The 24,201-nt window shown below is 41.9% G+C and overlaps 1 protein-coding gene across 3 annotated transcripts; it reads right to left on the bottom strand.

The window, feature by feature from the left end:
• Positions 1–2,266: 2,266 nt before the first annotated feature.
• Positions 2,267–22,689, bottom strand: Cbx1 (chromobox 1). 3 transcript variants are annotated; one of them, XM_074045938.1, is made up of 5 exons: positions 22,540–22,689; positions 8,687–8,863; positions 8,082–8,259; positions 7,092–7,186; positions 2,267–3,845 (listed from the first exon to the last, which is right to left on the bottom strand). In XM_074045938.1, exons 2-5 carry the CDS (start codon positions 8,824–8,826, stop codon positions 3,701–3,703), a joined length of 558 nt encoding a protein of 185 aa, XP_073902039.1. In that variant the 5' UTR covers positions 8,827–8,863; positions 22,540–22,689; the 3' UTR covers positions 2,267–3,700. The 3 variants fall into 3 exon arrangements, with proteins under 3 accessions (XP_073902039.1, XP_020010776.1, XP_073902040.1); XM_020155187.2 differs by lacking the exon at positions 22,540–22,689 and adding an exon at positions 21,386–21,595; XM_074045939.1 differs by lacking the exons at positions 2,267–3,845; positions 22,540–22,689 and adding an exon at positions 21,386–21,595 and having other exon boundaries at positions 7,088–7,186.
• Positions 22,690–24,201: the final 1,512 nt, after the last annotated feature.

Below are 24,201 nucleotides of genomic sequence, written 5' to 3' on the forward strand. Positions count from 1 at the left end.
AGACCTCCACAAACCTTTGACTTGTCATTTTGTAGGTGTACCAAGAACCCCCACCATTTTACCTTTATTTTCTTCTCATACAGAAGTCAGTCATCATTCTTGCCTCTAGTTTTGAATTTTGCAGTGGAGAATGAGCATTTGGGGACCTTGGGAATACATGTGAAACTTAGCAGTGTTGAGTTGTAGTCCTTGTTCTGTCCTGAGTTTGTTTGAAAGTTGTTTGCCTGAAATGGGAGAGCCTAGTGCACAAAATTGTCTCAAAAGGAGTAAGAACATGGAACCTTGCTGAAGAGTGATTTCAAAGTCACCTGGATGAAAGCTTTCATTTGCCTTTTTTTGAGTCTTGCTATGTTGCCCAGGCTGGTCTTGAAGTAACGAGCTCCAGTGATCTTTCTGCCTCAGCCTGGTAGGACTATAGGCACATACCACCACGTCCTAGCCTGTATTTTGCTTTTTGAGTATACAAACTACCACCAAAGTTTCTCAACTAGTTCTTTTCCAGCCTAATTTAAGCTGCAGAATGGAGTACTTTTTACTAATTCCAGATACTATTTCAACTAAGGAAAGGAGTTGGCACTCTGTCTTTTGTTTTAAACATGTTTGTCCTACACTAGGGGCTAAAGCAGTAATTGCAACAATGGGCTATTATTATTGTCCCAGAGCCAGGCCTGAAGAGTTGTCCTCCTTGACCTCAGGCTATACAAACAAGAGACAAGGCAGGCTTGGTCAAAGTCAACTGAAGATTTAAAAACCCATTTGGGGTAAAGGAGTGGCTTTGGTACCATATAAGCCATCGTATAAATCAGATCAGAATGCAAGACCCCCCCACCCCCTGCTGTTAAAAACTAGAAGCAGAACTGACATTACATACTCTAAACTCAATGTTCAGCCTTGCCTACCTAAGCAAGTAGACCCCTCTGCTTGCCCCCTCCCCGCCAAGTATGGCCAGCTATGCTTTTTATCCCAAAAGGATGTTATCTCCTTGGCTTTCACATCCAACAAGGAACTTTACAAAGCCAAGGCTTAAGTTATGCATGTTAAGAGAGATGAGCAACTTTAAACTTAACATGCTGGACAGGGGATACGGAAGCAGTTAACCTGGAGAAAACCTGTTCTGTGCATAGCCAAACCAAGGTAATGTGCATATCCAAAGACTGATGGTTGGTTGTCTTAGCATCTTAAACTCCTTCAAACAAACTTAATCACCACCAAAATACTAGAATGCCTCAACCTGACAACTGTTGCCTAAGCCAAAAGTCGAGATTTACTAAGCTAAATGCTGGTATTTGTGTAATCATGCCTCACATAACAACTGCATTTGTCAATGATGGATCACACGTCCAACAGTATATACTGTACCTACCTGTGTAGCAGACTCTGTCCTCTAGGTTTGTCTAAATATACTCTATGATGCTTACCCACCTATGAAATCACCCAATGATGCATTTTTCATGAATTACCCATTAAGTGACTCCTCGTATCTCAACTTCTGGAGAGGAGAAAACCCTGAGCTTAGATTTGCTTGCACCCCGTCAGTTCTAAGTTTTAAATGAAGGTCGTTGTGAAAAGGCGCATTTGCGATCTGATTATTTGTACCTCCACAGTTCAATATCTGGAGCTATTGCAGACACAGCCAGATGTGGATTTCAGAATTCTAGTAGCAAATTATTTTGGAGTAGCAATTTCCTCATTTTCCTTTTTACTGTGAGAGAAATAATTGCTCTATAATGCAGATTCCCAATGCCACAGGCCAAAGTCTATAAAGATGTGCTAGGCACACACAAACACCACATGGCTAAATCAAACTGAGCTGAATCTAACTATCTTGGAACTGAGTTCTGGAATATATCTGAAAATAAGTGTTCAAAATGTGATGGTGTATGCCTGTAATTCTAGCATTTGAGAGGCTGAGGCAGGAGGATCAAGAGTTCAAGGACAGCCTAGGCTACATAGAAAAGATTCTTATGTCACCGTATTGGTCAGCTCACCTTTCCTCATAGTATAACTGTTATTTCCTCTTTACCTCCTGGGCTAGAGGTCTATGATGCTGCAGTTTCATGGAAGCCATCCAATAAACACGTTTTTGCACTGCCTAGACAAGTGTTGTCTTAAATAGTTCCTGAAGTCGATTTTAGATGTGTTTTGCCTATTTATATTTATTTCAAACCCCAGCACTGGGGAGACTAAGATAGGAAGATTAAAATTTTAAGGCTAGCCCAAGCAACAGAGCAAGACGTTATCTCAAAAAAAGATAAGAAATCCAGGATTATAAATCTATAGTTTTATTAAGACAAAAACTGACAGTATGGTATGAAGTTTACATTTAAACAAAATTTTCACAGATATCTAACACATGCCTAAAAAGATTTTACAATGGAGATCTAGATGCAGGTCTAGATGATGTCAAGAACTGACTGATGGAGCTCATGATTCAAGACAGAGCATTTTAGCTGGATGTGGTGGTACACATCTGTAATCCCAGCACTTGGGAGGCTGTGGCAGGAGGATTGAGAGTTCAAGGCCAGCCTGGGCTACATATAAAGACCCTGCCTCAAAAACAAAATGCAAAAGCATTTTGGGTATTGGGTAAATTAATTCTTAAAAAGATTTTATGTTTTCAAGGGAACCACTGCCCCATGATGAAAAATAATCTCCTGAGACCAGGGCTTCTGAAATAATTCCACCCTTGAATTGACTCAATGAAATTTGTGCTGTGACTGAACCCTGCCACTAATGGTCTCAGGGTTCAAAGTTAAAAAAACAGAGAATCCAAGAGTTTCTACCCTAAGCACGAGCTCTCCTATTCTCACTCCTATATCCCCCTCAGCCCCTCCCAAAACACCTCAAGCCAGTGGCTTGGGATGGACAAATTAACATATTTATAACTTCATTAGTTGGAAAAAGGTCTTCTGTTTAATTTCAAGAATTAGCACCTCTAAGACAGAATGGTCTGCCTGTATATACTCTCAAATAAGACTTCTCCCTCCTCAGTCAGTTGCCATCTCCCAAATGGCAGCTTTGGTAACGTAGGCTTAGTCCTTAGGCAACAATATTAAACTGAGGCAGGGAACATCTTGGCATTCACAGCTTTGAAGCAGTCTCTCACAGTCCTCATTCATGGTGCCAGTGACTTTTTTGAAAAGGTAAAATATTGTGGACATGGAACCAAATCATTAGTTGTTCTTTCCACTGTTTTAACATCTCCCCAATCAGGTCCCAAATTTTAACCAAAATGATCCTACCCATCTCCCTCCCTGCCCCATCCCTCCCACACCCAAAACATACACCAGTAATAGTCAAAAACTACACACATGCTACGCTGTAAAAATGCAGTTAACACTATTGGGAAGAAGGCTGTGGGTTGTGGAGATGCTCTTTGAAGATCAACAGTATCTTTTGCTCTCCCACACCCAGTTCTGCAAGTTTTATCCTTCATAGAAGGCCCTTTGCCTTTCTCAGCAAAGTGCAGAATGGGTTGCCTTGAAACACTTAACCCTTTCCCCTCCACTGGGATGGGTGTGCAAACTATACAGCTTGAAACGGCTTTAAAGCACTTGAGCTGCTGCAGGGCACAGAAACTATACTGGCTCTTCAAAGGACATCTTCTCAAGCCACCTTTATGGTGTCAAAATAAGTAGAACTCCCTCCTCCCTACTTGAAACCCACAGTCAGAGGTGACAGGGGCTGGTACTAAGGAGAGTTAATTCTTGTCGTCTTTTTTGTCGTCATCCTCTGAGGGGTAGGAATGCCACGTCAGCCTTTCCTCATAGAAAGATATGACAACCTGTGGGCACTTGACATTGGCTTCCTTGGCAGGGACCAGGTCAGCCTCATCAGAGTTTTTCCTGCAGAACAAAGCAGAGAGAGACTTTGAGAACAGCTGCCGGTCTCCTAACTTGGATCACTCAGAGAACAGGGCTTTAAAAATACAAATTCCAAGGGCTAGAAGCATGGCTCAAGTGGTAGAGTACCTGCTTAACAAGTACAAGGTCCCGAGTTCAAATCCCAGGACTACTCTTAAAAAAAAATTTCCAGGAACAGGGTAGGAAAGGGTGAAAATGTGGATTAAGCAGCATTTACTAGTAGTTTTCAAAAGTCAAATGACATCCTCAGAGATGCTCCCTTAATGAAAATCCCCTCTGGGGTTCTTTGTCAAAAGCTAGGTCACCTGACTCAATTGACCCTCTGGGAAAGGCCAAAAGAAGGATAACTCTCCAGAATCTCTGAGGGAGAAGAAGCTACCACTGTCTTCCAAAAGCCAAATCCCAGCCAATAAGACCTCACGGAGCAATCTCTGCTTTGTAACAGTGTTCAAAATGGATCTTACACTTTTTTGGTTACTTGTAATTACACTGCCTGACATTACTAAGTGCCATCGCACACAACCTCCAGGGATTTTGAAACAGTGCATCAACAGGGGAGGCAGAAGATGAGGGGCTATTACATAATTCTGTGTATTCCCAAATTTTGAAATGGTCTCGAAATTTCAAAAATCACACACTTTTGGGCTGGGGCATGGTTCAAGTGGAAGAAAGCACAAGAACCTGAGCTCAAAACCCAGTACTATGGGGGGGGGGTCATACACATTTTAAGAAAATTAGGAGTAAACTCTATCTTCAGGTCCCTGGGTATATTCAAGATGGAGGCAGAAGCAGAGGGCAGGCAGCAGATAAATATAAATGATAAGATCTCCTCTAGCAAGGCACCACCCCAAATCTGCAGAACCCCAACAGAAACTGGAGAAGGATAAGCTGATAAAGTTATGTTTTTATGAGCAACCAAACCAAGAGAATGGGAGGGAAACACACTGAACCAATATGGGGAATGTGAAGCATGCCGCCCTCTTAACACCTGAGTAACACCTTCTGAGGTAAATGGAGTCACTTCACTGCAGATAGTTACTATTTTCAGAAATGAACAAGCATGTATACTTTCTAGGAAAATCACTTTTTAATACGTGTGTGTGGCTGGTACTGGAACCTAGGGTCTTACGTATGCTAGACAAGTAGTGCTCCACCACTGAGCTACTCCCCAGCCACAGAAACATCGCTTTTTATGAGTAGGGTGGCACACACTTCTAATCTCAGCTACTCAGGACTGTGGCTGAGACCAACCCAGGCAAAAAATTAGCAAGACCTCGAAGAAATTGACAAAGCCAGGGGTGGTTATAAGTACCTGCTACTCAGGAGGCATAGGTGGTAGGATTGCAGCTCAAGGCTACCCCTGGCCAAAACCACAGACCCTAATGGGGGTGTGGCTCAAGTAATAGAATCCCTGCCTCACAAGCTTAAGAGAGATCAGACCCCAGTACTGAGGGGGGAAAAAAAAGAAAAAAAGGTCACTTTTTAAAATGAACTTGGTTTTATAATCAACACTCAATCTTAACTTGTGGATAAAGTAGCCCATAAGTCAACCAAAAGAATGCAATCTTTTGTTTTACTTAGAGATATGGTGTTGCTTGGAACTTGAGATCCGCCTTCCTGAGCCTTTCAAGTGCTAGAATTACAGCATCACCATGCCTGGCATCAAGAATACAATCTTAAGCAATATGGAGACAGTACTCTTAACTCACACAGGTCACATGCAAAGAAAGTACATACTAGCTGTACCTAAAAAAATCCTAATATCGAGTCTCCCCCCAATAGATAGCACCTTAAAAATTAACTTTTTTTAGCCCTGAGTTCAAACCCTAATCTCATGAAACACACACACACACACACACACACACTCAAAAATGAACTTCTTTCCTATGGGATAGCAATAAATCAGCTAAAAGAGGGTCAAGATTTGATAAAGAAAAAAAATGCATAGAAGAAAATAGAGTTAGTTGTGATGCAGGCCTTCAGTGGTGCTAAAGCTAGGCCTCTCCAATCACCTTTTAAGGGAGAAGACTTAGTACAGATACGGTTTCAGAGAAAACTCTAGAGTAAAACACAAGGCCTTGAGAATGCTGCCTTCATGGGCAATAGCTTAAAATTATTCCTCTTAATTTTATTTTTTTCCCTTGTGGTGCTACAGATTGAACCCAGAGCCTCAATGACCTATGCCACCAACCTTAACTGTAGTTTAAGGGTAATGACTGAGATTCATTTTGGAGAAAAAGTTGGCACAAGCATTTTCAACTAGCAAGAAAAAGGGAAGGCTTCCTTTTGGGCAGAGTAGGGAAGTTAAAGAGAAATTTTGGAGTTAATTATAGTTCTTAAGATTCTAAGAGAAGGGCTGGAGATGTGGCTCAAGATACAGAGTACCTGCCTAGCAAATGTGAAGCCAGGATTTCAAACACCAGTACCACAAAAAAAGACCCAAGAGAACTGTTTTCATTAAGCTGTTTCTTAAGAGCACTGTCAAGTGCCACATAACAATGTTTTAGCCAATGGTGTACCACATATGCTAAAAAATTCCTATTACCTGGTGACATCATAGTGTAGTACTTTACTGAAGTGTTTGTAATGATACTGGTGTAAACAAACCTACCGTGCTACCACTCATGTAAAAGCACCGCACATAAAATTATATTCCACACTTCTACTTGTGGCATACATCTGCATTACTACCACTGATATCTGTAATGGGGAAAAAGCAGGCTTCAATATGCTCAGTAACAGTACAGGGGCCTTGCTGACCCCTGCTGGTAGATTCTGGAATCATATCATCTACAAATCCTCTCCTAACCCTGAACCTTTAACAGAATCTCTGATCCTGGGGCCAGCCTGATCCTTATTGAGGAGGTGGCAGAAGGGGAGGGCAGACCAATCACATTTCAAGTTCTTATTCTTCACTTACAGGACTGAAATGTGACTCCTTCTCAAACCCTCTCTACTCTAGATTTTCTCCCACCTCCTAAAAATAATACAAAACACCAAAAAAAAAAAAAAAAGGGAGCAAAGATCTGAGAATCCTAAGGACCCCTACCTGTAACTCATGAGTCCAGGTTGGCAGTCAGGCTGAGGGTCACTATCGAAGGAAGGACTATGGCATCTTAAAGATTTCACACCTGGGCGACTGGAATTTCGAAGATCCAGCTCTTTTCCTCTGGCATGGAACAGATGGGAAGAAGGAAAAAAACCACACAGAGCCACTGGCAGACTCACCATTTCATCAGGAACATGAGCTCTCCACTGGAGTCTGTAGCGCCAATAATCCGCTCCGGCTCCAAACCCCGGGCAAAGCCTCGTGGCTTTTCCGACTGTGAAAATCAGATGGGTACAATTTCATCTATATGCGACTATTATCCAGAATGGCGTTACTCCTGTGCCTATGATTAATGTAATGTTTTGTGAGTAATTCACTAATAGGTCAGCTTCAAGTACAAGACCTTTGAGAATCCTTTGGAGTGACTATGCTACCAAGGTCTGAAGGTTATGAAGTCCTCCCATATGTGAGAAGGGACACACATCCCAAGTAAAATTAATGTTTGTAACTTTTAGTTGGGTACTGGTGGCTCATATCTGTAATCCTAGCTACTTGGGAGGCTGACATCATGAGGATTGAGTTTTGAGGCCAGCCAAGGCAAACAGTTTATGAGACCCAATTTCCAAAATAACCAGAGCAGAATTGGACTGAAGGTGTGGCTCAAGTGGTAGAGTGCCTGCTCTGCAACCACAAAGCCCCTCAAATTCCAGTCCTACCCCGCAACCAAAAAGAAGAAAGTTTACTACTGTGTCTTCGTCCTCAAAAGACAAATTGCTTTATACTGCTAAGTCAAAATCAGCATCCCAATTCTTTTGTTGAACCCAGGGCCTCACGCTTGCTAGGCAGGCACTCTACCACTTGAGCCACTCCATCACCATCCCATTCTTTGAAGACTAAAACACTATTTACAGGAAGTGAATTCACTTGCTCTTCTGTCTGTATCCAATAAATGTTACACGCATTGTTTCTGCACCACAGACAATAGCCCATGGGATTTTCACAAGAGTAGCCCAAATGCTTTGTAAGCATAAGCTTTTATCGAAGATTTCAGAAGGACTAGAGAAGATGGCTGCCGAGGTTAAGGAAGAGGCCAAACAAAACTGCTTAAATTATCTGGCCTTTAAGTCAGCCTTGTATGAATTTTGGGCTCATGGAAGTTGCAGCCTTACCTCTTCTTTCTTCTTCTTTGGTTTGCTTTCCTCTCCCTTATCTTCAGAATCAGAATCGGCTTTGCGCTTGCCACCTTCTGACTTATCTGTCTCGTGTGCTGTTTTCTGTGACTGGAGAAACTCAGCAATGAGGTCGGGGCAATCCAGGTTCTCTTCAGGCTCCCATGTATTGTCCTCACTGAAACCAGAAGGCGCAGCAAGTCACGTAAGAGTAAGCATACATACACAAGGACATATACAACACATGAAAACAGCTAGTGTCCTTGGAAAAGTAAATAATGAGTAGCCAGATTTTTGTCCAGAACCCAGACCTTGGGAAAGCTGAAATTTCCTGGTGTGTGGGAAGACTTTTAGAAACTTGCCTCCTTCAAGGAAAGATTACTTTTCTTTGTAAACATGAACTTGTCTATAGCACACACCAAACTGCTCCTCAGAAATCACTGACTTGCATTACAGCATTTTGTGCATGTAGTCCTTCCTTAGCAGACTGTAAGTCATAGAGGCCAGGACTGAGTCAAAGTGTCTCCAACACAGAGCTGGAAGCAGCACATCACTAGACACCTGATTAACTGGTGACTAAATTTACCTGTGTTGATGAAACTTACTCTGAGAAACCCTTCCACTTTAGCAGGTACTCCACTTTGCCCTTTACAACTCGCCGGTCAAGAACTTTCTCCACCACGTATTCCTCTTCCTCTTCTTCTAGCACCTCCTCCACTTTCTTCTTGTTTTGTTTTTTCCCCATAGTGCCCGCCAGCTTTCTGGTGTAAAGGGTGACGCTGCTAAAATGATAAAGGAAATAAAAAGACATCAGGGCGCACTTACTAGTTAGATGGATTATTTGGATGGTCAGAAAATCAGGGACAAACCAGGCACCGATGACTCATGCCTATAATCCTAGCTGCTCAGGATGCAGATCAGATCTCATTTTGAAGTCAGTCCAGGCAAATAATTCTTGAGACCCCATTTCAAAAATAACCAATACCAAAAAAAAGGCTGGTGGTGTGCCTTAAGTGGTAGAACATCTGCCTAGCAAGTGTGAGGCCCTGAGTTCAATCCCTGATTACCCTGCCCCAAAAGAAAAGAAAAAAAAAAAAGAAGAAGAAGAAAACCAGGGACAGAGGGAGAATGATGGAGGGGTTTAATCAAAGTATATTGTAAGCACATATGGAAATGTCACAATGAAACCCCCTATACAATAATATATGCTAATAAAATGTTAAAAAAGAAAACCAAGGCCATCGTAAATGACTTTAACATTGTATGCTGCTTATACACTTATGTCTGTTCTTCTCTAATACACAAGAAAGTTTTCTGATATTGTCAGCTAGAAAGGTAGTCACAACTAATCTCATAGAAACATCTCTTTATTCTTTGAATAGTTACTTTAAACTTTAATACCCATCTTTCATTTAGAAGAGCTCCTAATATCCCTTTACCATAAAGTATAGTACCTAAAATAATGTATTAAATCAAAAGTAAATCAATTTAAAAAATAATATACATAATTCGGTGCCAGTGGCTCACGGCTGTAATCGTAGCTACGTGGGAGGCTGAGATTGGAAGGATCACGGTTCAAGGCCAGCCCAGGCAAAGTTTGTGAGACCCCCATCTCCAAAATTAACCCGACCAAAGTGGACTGGAGGTGTGGCTCAAGCAATAGAGTGAGCACCTGCTTTGCAAACCAGAAGCCCTGCTTCAAACCCCAGACCTACCAAAAAAACCAAAAAACCAGTAACACACATGTATCAAACTCACATACATGTAATTCTCTGGCTAACACATTCTCATTCTCTGGATAGTTTCCTTTTTATCACACAGTGTTAGGCTGTTTTCTTTTTTTGATGATACTGGAGTATGAACTTAGGGTCTTGCACTTGCTAGGCACATGCTCTAACACTTAAGTCACTCCCTCAGCCTTTTTTGCTTTAGTTTCTTTTCCCAAATAGGGGCTCAAGTTTATGCCTGCATTAGCTGAACCTTGATCCTATTTATGCTTCCCCAAAAGCTGGAAACACAGGCATGTACCACCATACTCAGCTTTATTGGTTGAGATAGAGTCTCAATATTTTCATGGGGATGGCATTGAACCAATTTCTACCTCCCGAGTAGCTAGAATTTCAAGCTTGAACCACTATGCCAGGGTTGGACTTGAATTTTTACTAGAAGCAACACCTTGTTCTGTTAAACATCTAGCTTCATTTCCTTTTGTATATAGATACATGATATAATCAATTATTCTATACTGTTAAAGCACTTGTGAAAAGTTCCTTCATTCTTTATGCTATCTTTCATGAATGCTGCCACAAATTTACTTATAAACAAATTTTCTTACAAATTTTTTCTTGGTAGTATTGGGGATTGAACTCAGGGCCTCACTACAAGCCATATATCCTCAGCCTGTTAACTGCTTCTTCTAGTTTATTTCACAGACTGAGGGATACTCACAAAAATGTTAGAAATGACCATAAAATTCTTTAAATTGGAGCAGTGCAATATTTTGGAAAATAAGTTGGGAGAAAGAGCTCTTATCACAAATAAAATCTGAATTTATTCTTCTTAAAAGAACAGGGACATGGCTGAAGTGGTAGAGCACCTGCCTAGCAAGCATGAAGCATAAGTCCCAGTAGCCCCCCACCCCCAAATTAGCATTAAAAATACATCATCATGCTGGGGGCCAGAGCTCACACCAATAATCCTAGCTACTTGGGGGGGCAGAGGTCAGGAGGATCAAGGTTTGAAGCCAGCCCAGGCAAATAATTCATGAGACTGTATCTTGAAAATACCCAACTCAAAACAGGGCTGGAGGAGCGGCTCAAGTGGTAGAGCACCTGCCTAGCAAGTGTGAGGTCCAGAGTTCAAACTCCACTACCACCAAAAACCAAAAATCATCAGGTTAGGTAACAACTAAGGGTTTTTCTAGTGTTAAAATTCTAGTCCCCTAGCTGGGGATATAGCTTAGTGGTAAAGCATTTGCCTACATGCACAAGGTCCTAGGTTCAGTTTCTAGTATCAAAAAAAAAGAATCAGTAAATGAATAAATAAAAAACTAATTATCTATAAATCTACTTTCTTTAGTCCTTCACCCAACTCTGATTTCTGGTAGACTTAAAGCCTTACAATTACCAATTTGGGTCAGTAGATGGCACCATAAGATATCAACAAAGCAAAAGCAGGCAACAAAATTTAGAAATAGATGGATCACAGTTCCAGGATGAGATACAAAGATTCCCGAAGATGGCAGATCATCCAAGACAAGGAAGAAGGAGCTACTACTCTGCAGTAGTTCCAAACAATTCCAATTTGAGGTTAAACTGGATATTCTTACTCTCCTTGGGAAAAGGAGTCTTAGTATATTAGACACTCCCTCTCTGAATCCTATCAGACTATACATATACATATATACATAAGTTTAATTTATAGGCCCATCTATACACTATATGAATTATAAAAACCTTGCACTATTGTCAGGATCATCCTTATAAATCAGTTATACAGTGTATCATCTATAGATGCTTAGGTTTGTACTGAGATATTCCCATGTCTGCATCTTTGAACAATGCTGACTTCACCAAACATCTGTCTAATAGAAAATTCTAGATGTTGTGCCAAATACCACAGATTCAAAAGAATAAGAAAAAGTCAAGGGCTGGCAGAGTGGTTCCAGTAGTAGAGCACCTGCCTAGCAAATGTGAGACCCTGAGTTCAAAAAACCCCAGTACGGGGTGGGGGGGGAAGGACCAGAAAGAAAAAAGAAAAAGTCAAACACAGTGAAGCAAATTTGTAATCCCAGCAATAGTGAGGCTCAGGCAGGAGGATTGTGAATTAGTTCTAGGCCAGCTTGGGCTATATAAGTTCTAAGCTAGAGGAAAGAGGAGAAAGAAGGGGAGAAGGAAAGAGGGCTAGTGCCTTCCTAACACTTAATGTCTAGTAAAAATTTAGACACTTCTTCCACTAAAGGTATTCTGAACTCTTGCAGAATAGCACAAAGTAATGCTTTCCAGGGCTGATGGTGCTGCTCAGTTGTAGAGTGCTTGCCTAGCAAGTGTGAAGCCCTGGGTTTGATCCACAGCACCAAAAAGTGTCACAACTGGGGCTAAGGGTGATGGTGTACACCTATAATCCCAGGAGGACAGAAGATGCTGTAGCAGGAGGGTTCCAAGTTCCAGGCCAGCCTAGGATACATAGAAAGACTGCTGGAAAAAAAAATTAATGAGCTGAGCCCCCATCTCAACAAACAAATTATTTGTGATGTCAACCACAAGAGAGGTCACAGGTAGGATCCTCTTCAAAAAATAACTTTTTAAACCAGGTGGCGGTGGCTCACACCTAGCTAATCAGGAGGCAGAGATCAGGAGGATCGTGGTTTGAAGCCAGCCTGGGCAAATAGTTCACAAGACCCTTTGTTGAAAAAGAAAAAAAAACACATCAACAAAAAAAGGGCTGGTGGAGTGGCTTAAGGTGAAGGCCCTGAGATCAAACTCCAGTACTGTAAAAAAAAAAAAAAGAAAGAAAAAAGAAAACAAATCGGGGGGGGGGGCACGCGGGGGGGGGGTGAGGCTAGCAAGTGAGACCCAGAGTTCAATGTCCAGTACAGCCCCCCACCCCAAACACAAAGTGTCATATGCTGAAAAAACACCACAGGATATACACAAGGGTCAACAATTCTAAATGAAAAACTTCAAGAGATTTTACCAGCATCATTTCTGATAAAAACAATTCACTTGGTTTTCTTTCCTGCAAAATATTTGTCAATTCAGCAGCATTATAATGCCACTTGGAAGTTGCTGCTGTTAGGTAATGGTTCCATTGTAAGATGATCAGTCAAGAACCTAACTATTACCTGCCTAACAAGCGCAAGGCCCTGAGTTCAACCCCCCCCCCCCCCCCCCGCCCAAAAAAAACAAACCAAGAACCTAGCTATTTCATCGAGGATCCTCCAAATATGAATATATCGACAGCTCCTTTCTCTTGGACCAACTTCTTTAAAGATCTACAGTAGCCCCTCCCCTTATCCATGGGGATGTGTTCCAAGAACCCCCCCCAGTGATGCATGAAACCAGATAGTATTGAATTCTATATATGCTATCTATCCATCTGATAAAGCTCAATTTATAAGTTAGGCGCAGTAAAAATTGAATAAAGCTGGGTGCTGGTGGCTCACACTGGTAATTCTAGCCACTTGGAAAACTGAGATCAGGAGGATCATGGTTCAAGGCCAGCCTGGGAAAAAAAGAGATAAATTGGCTTGATTCCATTCAGAGCCTTCTCTTCTCTGACCTCCCAAAACAACTTTATGCTTATAGGTAATAATATACATTTACTGTATCACTCAAGTTTCCTCAACTGTAAAGCAGATCTAACAACCCTCTTGGAATTAGTGCGTTAGCATTTATGTCTTCTGGAATTATTCTCATTCCTCTGTATCCTCTGTATTCATATCTGCAGATTCAACCAGAATGAAAATACTCATGAAAAAAAATTAAGTCTGTACAGACTTTTCCCCTTGCCATTATTCCCATTACAATACAGTACAACAGCTATTTGCATAGCACTCACATTAGGTATTACGAATGTGAGTAGGTTATCAGTAAATATTACACTATTTTACGTAAGAGATGTGAGCTGAGCCCTGGTTGATTGGTATCCTCAGGGAATCCTGGAATCAATGCCCCCTCTCAGACACAAAAGGACAACTATATTTATTGATATAATTGCTACTTCATTATGCACTGTTTTAAACTGAAAGGTAATTATCCTCTGAAATCCAATGCATCAAGAACTCAAAGGGCACTTTTGTCCAATGTATATGCCAAAATTCTTATCATTGTCATTTGGTTTCTCCAAATAGCAAAGCGTTTCCAGAAGGACCCAGGTTATGGGGTAGTATGAAAGAACACCAACCAGGTGTCGAACAAAACTCAACAACCAGGTGTTGTGGTGCCTGCGGAAAATCCTAGCACTCTAGGAGGGTGATGCAGGAGAATCAAAAGTTCAACCAAAACAAAAAAAGGGGGAGCAGGGGGTATAGCTTAAGTGGCTGAATGCCTGCCTAACAAATAGGAGGCTCTGAATTCAAACCTCAGTACTGCACACATACACACAAAGTCCCTAACTGAGAAACTAAGATCTCACTTCTGGAAGACTGAGAAAGAAAAGAACTGCCAGGAACTAAGAAATCACATTTCATAATCTTAGAGTGCAAGATGCCTTTTGTTCTTCCTTTTATCTGGCCCAGGCAAGAAAATAAACAAAGCTGGTGCTTAAATGGCAAAAGGAATTTATCTTCCCGCGAAGATACAGAAGAGAGGGAAGAAAAAAGGAAGCAAATCCTGAATGGAAGCTTTCAACAAAATCATGTATATGGGGGAAAAAAAAAATTAAGATTTTTGAAGACCTATGTAAGTACAAAAATTAGTTTTAATGATCCATAGTAAAGTTCTAGAACAAATTTCAGAGGTTGTGACTTAAGGCTCAGCTTTTATATAACTTTTATTTCCCTAGCCAATCATGAATTAAATGAATAATAGTCTAAGAATTTTACATAGCTTTTACTTCATGTACATATGCAAAATACCACAGAGACAATAAAAAATTTTTAGTTAGTAGTAAGTGTTATATATTTTTGTTTTTGTGGTTGCTGGGGACTAAACTCAGGAAATCGTATATAATGAAGTGCTCTACCACAAAGCTATATCTTCTTATCTAAAGACAGGCAAATGAAGTGTTCTACCACAGAGCTATATCCTCTTACCTAAAGATAGGTAAACATGTAAGGAGACAATTCAGCAAAAATCAGAGGACTCCAATTCTATGAACAGTTGGCATAAATGAGCCTGCTTATCTGAGGAAAAGAGGGACTGAGAGTATGGCTCAGTGGTAGAGCATTTGCCTAGCATGTTGAAAGGCTCTGAATTTCATACCTAAAACCACAAATACCCTTTACTTACCTGAGGAAAATAAATGTGGTGTGGGTCAAAAGAGCTAGACTGGACTGAGGGAATGGCAAGGGAAGGAGGACCAGCTGACAATTATTGTAGCTATCACTCCCTTCTTCATTCCATTCTCCATTTTCCTTCCCTCTCTTTAGGTTTCAGACCTAAAAAATTTAAAACTGCAGGTCCTTCTCAACCTCCCTTTCTAAGACCACCTGCTGTCAGTCTATCAAAAGTGTACTCCTTTCCTAATAACTAGTTTTACTAACTTTTACTAATTAAAAAAAAATGTACAGCTGTATTCTGCTAGTTTTTAATACTACCTGTTAAAAAAGCAAATCAATAAGCATTTAGTAAGAACCTGGGTGGAGCGTAAACTTGTCCCCACTAAAATGCTAAAAGTTCTATAGGAATCTCCTGCGACCTAGGGAAATGGGACCATTTTTTTCTTGCCTTTTGTGTAATACACACACATACAAGTATAGACCTTTTTCTTTTCTTTTCTTTTTTTTTTTTTACAATACTGGGTTTGAATTCAGGAGGGTCTCACACTTGCTATGCTTGGTAGGCAGGCGCTCTACCAGTTGAGCCACTCCACCAGCACAAGTATGGGCTTTAGAGAAGCACTGGGGGGGAAGTGATAATACAATGAAAATGAGCACAAAAAGGTACTTAATTAAATTCTCACCATTTTACAAATGAAGAAACTATAAAGTTTACTGAAAAGAAGAAAAATTCCCAAGATTCCCAAATAATAAGACAAAGTCAGTTAGAACTAGATGAAAAAAATGAAGAGAAAAAAATATATTAAAAAATTCAATTTACAGTAAAGAGTCTGAACTGACAAGAATATTATGTAATAATTAGCCACATTGGTAAAAGCAATAACATATAGCAAGAAAAAGTATTTCAGCAGGTTGGAGAAGACCTGGCTGGATGATTAAGGAAGATTTTGAAAAGATGAGATTGAGGACTGGAGGTGTGGCTCAAATTTGAAGCTATGAGTTCAAACCCCAGCCCCACCCCACCCCACCCCTCCAAAAAAGATGTGGCTCAAGTGGTAGCGTACCTGCTTTGCAAGCATGAAGTCCTGAGTTCAAACTCCAATCCCCCGCCTCCCCCCCCCACAAAAGTAGATTGAAGGAGGGAAATTGAAAATCTGGCCTACAAAACTGTTGTGAGGACACATTGAGGGTAGCTCATGCCTGTAATCCCAGCAGCTCCAAGAGAATCACATTTCAAGGTCACTAGGGGCAAAAAGTTAGCAAGACCCCTATATCTAATCAAAAAAGCTGAACAGCTGGCATGGTGATAAATATCTTGTGATCTCATCTATGTAGGAGAAGGGAGAGAGAGGAAGAAAGAAACCAGGCACTGGTGGCTGATAATCCTAGCTACTCAGGAGGCAGAGATCAGCAGGATCACGCTTTGAAGCCAGCCAGGACAAATAGTTCGAGAGACACTATTTCAAAAATACTGAACACAAAAAAGGCCGGTGGAATTAAGTGGAAGAGTACCTGCCCTGCCTAACAAGCATGAGACCCTGAGTTAAAACTCCAAACCACCACCACCACCACCACCAAAAAAAATCAAAAATCAAAACAAAAAACCAAAAAACTGCTGTGAACCAAAGCAACGTGACAGTATAAACCAGTCTGACTCTGAAGTAGGCTGAACAGGAAGTGGTAGACTAAATTTTTTCTATAAGGTCCCCTCTTCCTTAAAACGAAGACCTAAATCCTCAGTGTAATATCCAACACCTTTTGGTTTCAACTATTTCATACTCACTATATTTCCCTCACAAAAACAGAACGCCTATCAGAAGGAAGACGATAATCTGAACACATATTGCATGTTTCCCCGATGCATGGCTTTGCCATCTATTGAGAAGTGTGTCTCTTTCTAGGACCAAAATCCTACACTTTCTTCGAAGACCCAGCTTAATAAAGGTTACTTCCTATACAAAGTCCACCCAACCAACCTACCAAGTATTACTTCTCTCTCTCTCTTTTTTTCTCGGGGGGCAGTATTGGGTTTAAACTCAGAGCCTTGCACATGCTAGTTATGCTTCCACATGAGTCACAGGCCCAAGCCCAAAGTGCTTGGGATCCCCAAGTACTTAGTTTTTAACTTGGACACTCAAGTCTGGGCACAGATTTGGCCCTGTGCAAATTGATAAATGCTATGTGGACCATAAGGATGGATGTTTCAGACTCAATCAGGGAATAGAGGCCCAAAGCTGTGAGCTTTTTAGGGGATGATCAGCAAGATGAATCTGATCAATAAATCTTAAACAGAACAAGAAAGTATCTTTGCTGAAAGAACTGGCAACTACATGCCAGTTATGAAAAGGCAAGTAAAGGCATGTGTGTAGTACTGTATATTTAGGTGGTAGTCATGTTTCTAAACTGCTTTTAGTCTGTTTGTCCTCTGTAGTTGTTTGGGAAGCAAATGCTTTCCAGATGGAAAATCTGAACAGAAAACAAGAACTTGTGCTACATATACAATGAGCAGGAGTCTATCTGTCTGTCTGTCTGTCTCTGTGATAGGGATCAAACCCAGAGCCTTGTCAGTGCTACACAAGCACTCTAGCACTGAGCAATACATCCCAGCCCTATTTTTTTTTAACACAGGGTTGTTCAGACTGGCATTGAACTCCTAATCCTCCTGCCTCAGCCTCCATAGTGGTAGGATCACAGGAGGTAGCCAGCATACCTGGCAGGAAGGTCAACTATGGAGGAATCCTTGCTCTTGAGTTCCAGAGGACCTAAGGTTAGAATACTGGTATGTGAAAACCTTATTTATTTATTTGTGGCACTGGGTTTTGAACTCAGGGCGTTCTGCTTGCTAGGCTGGTGTTCTACCACGGGAGCCACACTGTGAGGGCATGTGAATACATTCTGAATTTTATCTGAGTTGTGTTCAGAAACTTGGCTCATCCCTTTGTAGGATGTTCAGATTATGAAACTATACGCATTGCTTTGGGTTAAGAGACCATAGAAATGTGGCAAATTCTAGGATACCGTGAGGCCTCAAATAAATCTTTTCAAGGTTTATGATGAAAGAAAAATGATTACTCAGGCATGGCAGTGCACACTTGTGATCCCAGCACTCAGGAGGTGGAGGCAAGATGAAGAGTTTCAGGCCAGCCTGATCTATATAGTAAAGCAAACAAAAAAATGCACAAAGCTAGGCCAGAATTATGGCTACACTAGGAAAATTATCAAAACATTCCATTATACCCTAAACACTAAAAGCACAAAGGTTCAACCAAATTTTGTTCATATTTGAGTAACTTTTCTAATTAAACCAATGAAAGGGTATTCAGGTATCTCAAAATTGAGAACTCATTTTGTTCTAAGTCTAAGACAAAGCAGGAAAAAAAAAAAGTGAGAGAGAGAGAAACCATTTTGGCTGGGGGTGTACCTCATTAGTATAGCACCTGCCTAGTGCACAATGAGGCCTTGGGTTTGACCCCTAGCATCACAGGGAAAAAAAAATCTAGACACTTTTTTGTTTTGGGGTGCTGGGGATTGAACCCAGGGCCATACATTTACTCAGGCAAGTGTTTTACAAATGAGATACATCCTCAGATCAAAATACTTTATTTTATTTTCTGGTGTGACTAGGATTTGGACTCAGAGCTTCACACTTGCAAGGCAGGCACTCTACCACTTGATTCAAACCTCCACTCCATTCTTGCTCTGGTTATTTTGAGATGGGGTCTGGCCTCGAACCTCAATCCTCCTGATCTCAGCCTTCCAAATAGCTAGGATTATGGAGGTGAGTAACTGGTGCCTGCTTCAAGATACTTTAAAAATAGAAAGTATCTATTTTTAGACTTCAAATAGACTGGGATTTGAAGCCAGTCTGGGCAAATAGTGAGACCCTACCTTGAAAATACCCAACACAAAAAAAGGCTGGTGGAGTGGCTCAAGTGGTACAGCACCTACCTAGCAAGTGTGAGGCCCTGACTACAAACTCCAGTACCCACCCCCCCCAAAAAAAAAGAAAGAAAGAAATATTCAAATTATATAGCTTGCTATTGCTATTGAAATTCAGAACTTGGTGCCGAAGTTAAAATGGTAAATTGCACAGTCTATCTTTTCTGTATTTAATACCAGGACATGTACATTAAAAAGTGAAGTTTAAGAAAAGCATGGCAAGGTCAATGACTTTACTCTGCCAAATGTCACAGATGTAAGATAGACAAACTACTACTTAAATGCACATTAATAAATTCTGTTGCCTAACAAATGAAACTCTCAGCAAGGATCTCCAATCCTTATTTATTCATTCAACAATCCAAATGACCTACTATGTGCCAAACACTAGATAAAACAAGAGGTATGGGCTCATTTTATTTTTTTGAGGTTCTGGGGTTTGAACTCAGGGCCTCACATTTGCTAGGCAGGCACTCTACCACTTCAGCCATTCCACCAACCCATGGGCTCATTTTATGAAAAACTAGCCACTCACTTTTTATTCCAAAAACTGTTCAGAAGAGTGTGTGTGTATGTGTGTCAAAATCTATCAATTCTAATGTTGTCACTACAGGGAAAACCAGAAATCATTAAAGATCTTCTACTGCTTTAAGGTGCAACTTATTCCAATACAGGTGCATTTCAACCATTCCACTTTCCATATAAATGCCTAGATGGCACCTAGGGGGGAACACAGGCACTACTAATTTCTGGACTGTATTCATACATCCATTCAAAAACCTTGGAATTTTCTGAACTATTCCAAACTACTGATCTGATTCCCCCTTTTCCCCCACCAACTGGGGACTGAACTTGCTAGTGATGACCTGATTCTTTTTTGTGGGACTGGGGTTTGAACTCAGGGCTTTGTGCTTGCAACCGCAGGCACTCTACCGCTTGAGCCACACCTTCAGTCCATTTTGCTCTGCTTGTTTTGGAGATGGGGTCCTGAAAACTATTTGTCACAGCTGGCCTGGAACTTCAATCCTTCTGCTCTCAGCCTCCTAAGTAACTACAATTATAAGTGTGAGCCACCAGCCTCCGGCTCTGACATGATTCTTAACACAACTTGAGTAGACTATCTTATTTCTGGTTAGAGGTTCCAGCACAACCCATCTTTTATATAAATTCCACCACAACTGCCTTAAACCTGTACCATGAAGCATCTTCACCTGACTCTTTGAAAAAAGGGTAAAATACTGTCCACTTTGCATTCAAAATTTCCAATTTGACTATAAAACAGAAGTCCAAGAAAAATGTATCTCATAAACTTACTTTTCTTCTGTTTCCTAATTCCCCACACCATCTCACGATCTACCTCACTCCATTCCTTAACTATTAACTCACCTATGCATTTTTACAATTCCACGTTTTATGATAACAGTAACAACAATCTCAGTTAGAAATGTATAGTTTGAATTAAAGCAAGAGCTGCACTTTTTTTCTTTAACATCCCCAAAGGAACCGTGAAGGTTTAAAAAAAAAAAAATCTGGAAGCTGGGTACGGTGGTTCACGCCTATGGTACTCAGGAGGCTGAGGCGACAGCTCAGCAGCAATTCGAGACCAGCCTGGGCAACATAGCGAGACCTCGTCTCAAAAGGAAATCAAACAAAAACCTGGAAAAGTGAAGAAAGGGGAGTTCATTCTTTCTTCTTAAAACCTCCCAACCCTAAGGCCCCATCAGGAACCAAGAGCCGCCTTTCCCTCCTTTTTTCTTACACGTTTTCCATAAACACTCCCGGGACCTCCGCCCTACTTATGCTAAAAGCTCCCCCACCCCTTTTGGGCCAGGACAGACAAGTGACGGATCCTCCCCTTCCCGATTTATTCAACAGATCTCCTCCCCCATTAGCACACCTTGGGCTGCCCAGCCCCCTCTTCCAATATACTGGAAGTTACTTCTTCGTAGCCCTGCAGGAGAAATCCCGCTGGCAGCCTTGGCCAGACCAAGTATCTTCAGGTTACATTTCGAAACCTCGGGTCTCGCAGCCCTCAGCCCCCGCCACGCACACCCAACCTGAAAACTGTCTCTTTACCCATTTCCTAAATTTGTTCTCCAGCCCAATCCAGGAGCCGCCCACCCAACCCAAAGAGTATTGTCTGGGTCTACCCAGGCCCAGAGGAGCGACCCACAAGACTGCTTCGATCCCAGGCTCAGAATTCACCGCCCCGCCCTCTCCATCCATCACACAGCTGGCGCCTGACCCTCCGCGCCACGCGGAGAGCCCCACGCGGGAAACGAACCGTTAGGGTGCTGGACCCGGGCGCATTCCGCACTCCTAAACCGCCGCCGCCAGATCGCAGCCCCCAACCCCAGCTCCCGCGGCCCCCGACCCCAGCTCCCACCGCCGCGCCCCCTCCCCCCGCCTGCAACGGGCTCTTCACCTAAGAGCAGCGCCCAAGAGTCCGAGAGGAATCGGTGCCGCGCTACTGGCGCGTCGCGTCGGGTAGGTCGAGGAAGTGGCACCCAGGAAAGCAACAAGCCCGGTGGCCGCAGTCAAGCCCCTCGCTGAAGCGGCGTACCGCAGGCCCGGCCGACGGCCCTCCCCTCAGCCGAACAAAAGAGCCTCGCACTCTGCGCTGCCCGCCGCCCGCAACGCGCAAGCGCGACGACCCGCCGCACGGCACCATGGGACTTGGAGCCTCCGGGAGACTACAAGTCCTACAATGCCGTTCGCGTCCCACGCCTCCCGCGCCACTTGCGCTGGCGGTAGGGAGTTCTAGTTTTTAAAACAACAAAATCCGGGAGCGTGTAGTTTTAGAAAGCTGCAATTTAGAAAACTTGGACATGTGATTTGACAAGCGAGCTCTTTGATGCTTTGTCCGGAAAGCTACCCACTTTTGGACAGTTCTATAGTTCAGAACCTCGACGTTTTTAAATCTTAACAGGTTCCTCAGCAGGGCTTTGTCGAATCTCCGCCTTCTGGAATCTCCAATAATCTCTGCAAACCTCAATCTCCGCCTGTTTAAATCTAAGGCTCCAGCTCCTCAGCTTTGAGATTACCTTCTCTTCCAGACTGTCCCGGAAGCCCCCAAAGTAGGTTAAATCCCTGTGGTAGGCGGATCGGGACTTCTTGAATTCCCCCTTCTAATGGCCTGTGCCAGTGGGAGGTTTTTGTGCACACCCCTTCATTTCCTTGAGTACCCCTTATCCAACCACCCCGAAAAAACAATTAGGCAAAAACCTGCCTGACATTTTTTGAGACAAGTTTGCTAGTTCTTATTTTAACTGGATTGCTGTTTCCTTTTGGACCCTAAACTCGGGGAGGGGGCGGTTAGTAGCACTGCCTTGTTTGGCGGTACTGGGGTTTGAACTCAATACTTGCTAGGCAGACACTCTGCCACTTGAGCCACTCCACTAACTAGCCCTTTTTTGTGTTGGGTTTTTTTCGAGATTAGGTCTCCCCAACTATTTTTCCGGGTTGGCCTGATCTCTGCCTCCATAGTAGCTACGATTATAGCCTTGAGCCACTGGTGCCTGGCTGAAAAAAAAAATTGTTGAATAAGTGATTAAACAAATAAGTGAGGTGTCCTCCTACCTGACAGAAAATGGAGCTGGTTAAAGTTTCCTTCATCTCTTTTCTTCACCTCAGGTTCAGTTCGTGTTTTAATACTCTCTCCCTTACTCTTTCTTTTTCCTAGCCATTCAGGAACTGAATAGAACTTCTACCAGAAGACAACTTTTTTTTTTCTTATTTTGAATATTAAAATGCCCCTGTACTCAGAGGAAAAGGGGAAACAACTAGTGTGCACTCTACCCCAGAATGCAAGATTTGCATTTATATTATAATTTTGCTGAGCCAGACACTGTTGAAGGCTTTGGAGAATTGCTTTGTAAGAAATCTAGTCCAGCAATATCACAACAATGTAGCCTAAAAAGACTTTGAGAGCACAGAGAGCAGTTCTTACTGAGAGAATTTGGGTTGGGGCTCCAAAAAGAAGCAAAAATTCACGTACTTCATGTACACACTTCATTCCTGTTTTGGATAACTTTAATAATGAGAAAAGGAGTTGTAATCATATTAACTACTTTGTGTGTGCTCATGCCCCAGGGCCTTGTGCATGTAAAAAATGTGTTCAACCACTGAACAACACCCCCCAGCCCAAGCTACTATTACTGAAAGTGTACCTAGTGCTAGAAATTCTATGGTTTTATTTGGGTTTTTTGGAAACATACTGCCAGCCTCTTGGGACAGGGTCTGATGCTGTATTGAATTCAGGGCTTCATGCTTGCTGGGCAGGCGCTCTACCACTTGAGCCATGCCTCCAGCACCCTAAATTCTGGTTCTTACATATGTATTTCAAAATGCCATCATTTGAATTAAGGGAGCCACAGGTTACCTTCTTTTTCTAGGTAGTGGAACACCATTATGCTAATCTAGAATTCAGACAGGGATGGATATCAAGTTTACAAATCTAAAATTTCTGGGCTAACAATATTCATTTTGAAAATTAGGATTAAACGAATTTAGTTCTTCTCTTCCCATAAGAATAGAGATATTTTAAGTTATTCAGACGCTCAGATTTTCTTTTTTCTATTATTTTAATTTTCCCCCATTTTCATTAGCATATATTCATTGTACAGGAGGATTCATTGTGACAATTCTGAATAGCCTTACATTGTACATTGGTTAGATTGCCCCACTCAGGGTTTCTTTTCTTTCTAAGGGTAACTGCCACTGAATCATAATCTTTTTTTGGGACTGGGGTTTGAACTCAGGACTTCTCACTTGCAAAGCAGGCACTCTACCACTTGAGCCACACTTCCAGTCCATTTTGCTCTAATTATTTTGGAGGTGGAGTCTCTGGAACTATTTGCCCGGACTGGCCTCAAACCATGATTTTCCTGATCTCAACCTCAGCCTTAATAATTAGGATTATAGGCATGGGCCACCACTGCCCAGTTCTAAATCACAGTCTTGCTCAAGACACTATGTGAAGTGACATTGTTCATGCCCAAGGAAATGCGTCTGTCACATCAAGTTCCTAAATCACAAGTAATGTGGGGAAGGGAAAAGTGTGATGTTGCAGAAAGACCAAGGGCTCAGGAATCAGGCCGAACTGGATTCTACTCTGTCTGGACCTCATCTTCCATGAAAAATTAAAAACCAATTAAATATTATTTTAGACCTACTTTACAGCATTTCTGCAAAATGAATAGTAATGTTAGGTAAGGGGAATGGCATATATCTAGCAGTCAG

The sequence above is a fragment of the Castor canadensis genome, chromosome 11 (genome assembly GCF_047511655.1).
Source record: "Castor canadensis chromosome 11, mCasCan1.hap1v2, whole genome shotgun sequence".
NCBI classification, from domain to species: Eukaryota; Metazoa; Chordata; class Mammalia; order Rodentia; family Castoridae; genus Castor; species Castor canadensis.